The following is a 5331-nucleotide window of genomic DNA, read 5'->3' on the forward strand; positions in this document are numbered from 1 at the left end:
GAACCTAAATTAAGTGTTTAAGCTGGTGTAATGAACATTTCCAGGAAGGATAGTGGCTAATAGTAAGTTAAGTATGCTCCCTCCTTGTAAGTCACACTGACAACCATCTCCTTTCATTCCCATCATCATCTTTCCCACAAGTCTTAGAAGTTCAAAATTCACTCCAAGTCTAACTACTCTCATATCAAGCCACCTGACATCCGCAGGTCATCAAAGTCTCAGCTGGCTATCTTGAAACAGAGATCTAAGCTGGGAAAGGGAGAAATACTAATCAGAGTTAACTATGAAGTATGAGAATATCTGCCTTTATTAGTTTTGGCTCCAGACAGGTGTTTTCAATCTCTCATGTTTACTTTTAAAATGAGTATGTTCAAGTTAGTGGGAGTGGGGTGGGGGAGGCAAAGAACCACAAAGGCCTATTTTCAAACAAAAGTTGCCATATATTTATTAAGACATTTCTTATTGTAAATAAGCACAGCTGGCACAATAAATCATTATTTATATATTATCACACATTCAGGAAAGATTCTGAAAAGATATACTATGATGGGCTTCTCTTGTGGCTTGCACGGATCTGAGGAAAGAACAGAAGAATATATATATATATATGACTAACAGCCATTGGTCAACAAAAAATACACACTGATGATGTAATTGTGGAAGGAAGGAGAGCCGGACTGCTTTCCCAATCTGGCTAAAGCTTGGCTCAAAATTCCTCTACCTTCAAAAATCCTTTCCATAATCAAATCTATCTTTCTTTGCACTTCAAGAGTCTCTCCTTAACATTCATGAATCTCAAAGAAGATAAAACCATCAACTGTAATTAACAGGGTAACTGCGAAGCTCAAGCTCAAAACCACCATACCTCCTCAGGTCAAAGATCAAGCCAAGGGAAAGGAAGCATGTCTTATTCTTTTAAATATTGGGCAGAAAAACTAAGAGCCAGCTATGGGATGCAGGACAATCCATTTATAATCACTCAAGAAACATACAAAATAAGAAAGCTTGGCAGTCTGGTGGTTCCTCAAAAAGTTAAACACAGAGCTACCACATGACCCAGCAGTTTCACTTGTGCGTATAAACCCAAGAGACTTGAAAACATGACATAAACAGATACATGTACACCAATGTTCATCACAAACAATTTACAATAGCCAAAAGGTGAAAACAGCCCAGACGTCCATCAAAAGATGAACAGATAAATACGTGATAGATACGTGCAATGGAATCTTACTCAGGCATAAAAAGAAATGAAGTCCTGCTTATACACTACAAAGTAGGAGAACTGTGAAAATATTATGTTGAATGAAATTAAGTCAGTCACAAAAGGATAAATATTGTTATACTGCTTTATATCTTATACCTAAAATAGGCAAATGTACAGAGATCAAAGTTTAATAGTGGTTACCAGATGCAGGAGGAAGGGAGAGAAAGGGAGAATCATTATTTAGGAAAATCTGTCAATGGATATTGGTGATGACTTGATGACTACACACGACTGATGTAACTGGTTTCAATGAACTGTATGCGTGAAAGATGTTGAACTGGCAAATGCTATGTTATCTCTATTTTTACAATTTTAAAAAAATGCAGAAGAAAAAAGTAAACATTACTAGAAAAAAAAATAAGAAGGTTTGAGCTCAGACAAGTTACAATTCTATCTGAAGACAGCTCTCTTTTATGGATTAAACACATTTGGTAATTACAATTTTGATGCCCATTACTGAACATTTAATTAAGAGATATGAACTTTAAAAGGCAGAGCCAGACTGTTGTGACTTAGAGTAAGAAATTCTCAAGGAATATTCAAGTGCAGCTAGGTTCTTCCTGATCCACTTCCATCCCACTACTCCAACTGAAGATGGAGCAACCTGGGACAGAGAAACAAAGTGAACTAATGTCCCTTCTTCCAACCAACAGCAATGGGTGCAGCCTTCAAATCTGTGTAATTATGTAAAAAGGATCTTCTTACTTCAAATAATCTTCTTTAGAAGTCTGAGTAATGGTGCAACCTGAAAAAGTAAAGATAAATCATCAAAATAGCTTTTTAATTACCCACAGTACTGTCCATCAGCTCAAGGAATGGCACTTGGGAAGATTTATTCTTTTCATGCAGTATTTTATGCAAAAAACCCCATGTAATCCTTCTCACCAGGCACCTAGAAGTTCGGACTCCTGAATCTGACATTCTGAAGGATCCTAATGCCTCCGACTTTAATAAAAGCACCAAGCTTGTTCTAAAACATCAAACTAGGGTTTATGAGATGCCTGACCAGCCATATCCGATAGAAACACTGGCAGTTCAACCCATTTGCTAGTATAGTTAGAAACAGCCACACCCTAGACAGCAAGGCTCTGGTGAAAAATCTAATGGCCTTCAGGGTTCACTTAGGGAAAAGTAATATTCAATTATTATAAACCAAAGTTTAGAACAGAATTTCCAAATGCAGTAAGAATCTATATATCCTTTTATAAAATTTTGAGAATCACTCAAAAACTTCCTCAAGCGAGACTGATGGAATTATCACTTTTCCTGATACAACGTATTTTTCTTTCAAAGTTAAGTAGAACTTCAAACCACATTACCGAATTTGCTGTATTTTCTTTTCACAAATAACTATTCCAAACCAACCTCCATTCCTCCTATTCTTCACCCCAGATTTTAGTTTATTTTGAGAGCAGCACCTCCCTAAAACACGGAAACAAACCACAGGTTCTACACAGCGTTCGTTACTGACACAAAAAGTCAGGGAGAAGGCTGTGATTTATGTCCAGGGTTCCACGGAAAGCTCTTTAGTTCTCCCTGAAGATACACCTGTCACCTAGATCTTCTAGCACTGATACAATTAAATCTTGTTTGTTTCTGTTTTATAGCTAAGTACGTTGGGTACAGAAAAGAAACTGGACAGAGCATATAACTTGGATACCTTTATAGTCAACATCCTTATTTACAGCTTATAGCTGCAGGCAAAGAAACATCCTTTTGGAAAAAAAAATCACTTAAATCTAGTGGAGTAAATAATGAATTGTAAAATCAACAAAAGTTAATCTAAACACTAAGCACTAAAATCTAAGTACTAAGAAGTGTCCATTTTATTCAAGTGGCTACTTTTCCTCAATCCCACATTCTCAAAATAAAGCTTACCTCCAGCCCCCAAAAAATCCAGGTAATGTTTGCTGCTTACCACTTTATGAAAGAAAAATGCACAAATTTTGTCAAATAAGGAGCGTAAGAGTCAAGCTGAATGCTACACAACTTATGATCTCTTCAGATTCTCAAGAGCAGTTTAGTAGCATCTCTGACTTTTAAACGTAAACAATACCTACCGATACATCAGAGCCTTGCCCTTCTCGTTGCCCAAGGCAAAATACCCACTTCTGGGAGAAAAATCCATGGTATGAACAAGAGAAATACTCTTCTTTCTAACAACTGGAAAGTTTGAAAATACTGTACAGGAAGGAAGGTGAACCTGCAGAAGATAATAAAAATTTAAATGGTAAAAACTAGGAATTGCTTCTCTTAAAATTTCAAACTTCATTCTTTTTGCTGAATGAATTCACTTTGCAAAATGAAGCAAAAAGTTCATTTTGACTACAGCATATATAAAGTACAGTTCTCTTAATGAACCAAAGTCTTTCAAATTTACTATTTTGAGAGAGAGGAAGAAAATAAATGTTTTTTTTTTTTTGGATGCCTTTAATGCAGCCTTTGCATGGTGACTACCAGATTCAAATGTTTGCTAAATTTGAATAAACTAATGTGAAAAATCAGGAGCTCTGGTAGCGTAGTGCCTAAAGCACTTGACTGTTAACCAGAAGGCTGGTGGTTCAAACCCACCAGCCACTCCTCGGAAGGCAGGTTGGGCAATCTACTCCCGTAGTGATACTGCCTTGGAAACCCAAGGAGAGGTCGCTATGGGTCGGGGTCGACTCGACAGCACATAACAACAACAATGTGAAAAATCAATGGTGGCATCCATTAACGCTCTATCTTAATGGCCCAGTAAAAAATTTGATCACAAGGACAAGACACCATAAACATTAAGAAGAAACTGCTTTTATATAACTAAATCAAGTCTTCCAATACCATAAAATTTTCTTTTTACATTCATTTTCATCTAAGTGATACACTCTGCCTTCTGCAATCTCTCCTTCCGAGAGCTAAGCCATGAAAATGTTTCACCAGATGAAACAGCATCTTCCTTTAGAGAGCGCCAAAGCTCACCTCAAGCCATGTCTAAACATAAGACCTGTGCTTCTGAAGAAAATGTACCCAAGTCCAAGCCAGGTGAGACAAGTCGTCACTCAATTTCTGAATGGATAAAACCTAGTGGTGGAAGCAGTTATTTTAAGCAGACTAGGATGGCACAGTGAAGTACTCGACTGCTAAAGGGACAGTCAGCAGTTCAAGCCCTCCCAGCAGCTACACGAGAGAAAGACCTGGACATCTGCGCCTGCAAAGACCGTTGTTGTCAGGGGCCTCACAGTGATCATATATACAGCCTGACAAAACACTGCCTGGTCTTGCACCATACCCACAATCATTGCTCTGTCTGAGCCCACTGTTGCAGCAATTGTGTCATCAAATCACCTTGTTGATATTCTTCCCCTTTTTTGGCTGAACTTATACTCTACTGAGCAAGATGTCTTTCTGCAGGGACTAGTCCCTTCTGTTAACATCCAAAGTCCATGAGACAAAATCTCATCATCCTCGCTTCTAGGGAGTATTCTGGTGGTGTCTACTTCCAAGACAGATTTGCTCATTCTTCTGTCAGTGCATGGTACATTCAATATTCTTCGCAAACACCATAAAGAAAATTAATCAATTCTTCTTTAGTCTGCCTTATTCACCACTATCCAGCTTTCATATACATGAAGTGACTGAAAACACCAAGGCTTGGGTCAGGCACACCCCAGTCCTCAAAGTGACATTTTTGCTTTTAAACACTAAAAACGTCTTTTGCAGCAGATCTGCCCAATGCAATACATCTTTTTATTTCTTGACTGCTGCTTCCATAGGCATTGTTTGTAGATCTAAGTAAAATGAAATCCTTGACAACTTCAACATTTTCTGTTTATCATGCTGCTGCTTCCAGTTGGGAGGATGTGATAGTGGAGCTGAGTGTCAACTGGGCTGGACCACAATTCTGTGTGGTTTAAGCAGTTGTGATGTGGTTATTCCATGAGGGGATCAGATGTGTATGTTTTGAGCAGCCAATCTGTTGAAAGGGAGTTTCCCTAGGGGTGTGGCCTGCTTCCAGTATATTTATGGACATCCTGAGGAAAGAGACACTCTTCTGTGGATCAGGATTCTGTTGCGCTGCCTACAAC

The 5331-nt window shown here is 38.2% G+C and overlaps 1 protein-coding gene across 1 annotated transcript in view; it reads right to left on the bottom strand.

Annotated features, from left to right (window-relative positions):
• Positions 1–1987: 1987 nt before the first annotated feature.
• UTP18 (UTP18 small subunit processome component) overlaps positions 1988–5331 on the bottom strand; it is a 55379-nt gene continuing 52035 nt past the window's right edge. Inside the window, exons 10-11 of the mRNA XM_007942166.2 lie at positions 3328–3470; positions 1988–2012 (exon numbers count right to left, since the gene is read on the bottom strand). Of these exons, the coding sequence (XP_007940357.1) occupies positions 1988–2012; positions 3328–3470 (168 nt within the window). The remainder of the gene's footprint in view (positions 2013–3327; positions 3471–5331) is intronic.

The sequence above is a fragment of the Orycteropus afer genome, unplaced genomic scaffold (genome assembly GCF_000298275.1).
Source record: "Orycteropus afer afer isolate SDZICR_OR568_19922 unplaced genomic scaffold, OryAfe1.0 scaffold00085, whole genome shotgun sequence".
Taxonomy (NCBI): domain Eukaryota; kingdom Metazoa; phylum Chordata; class Mammalia; order Tubulidentata; family Orycteropodidae; genus Orycteropus; species Orycteropus afer.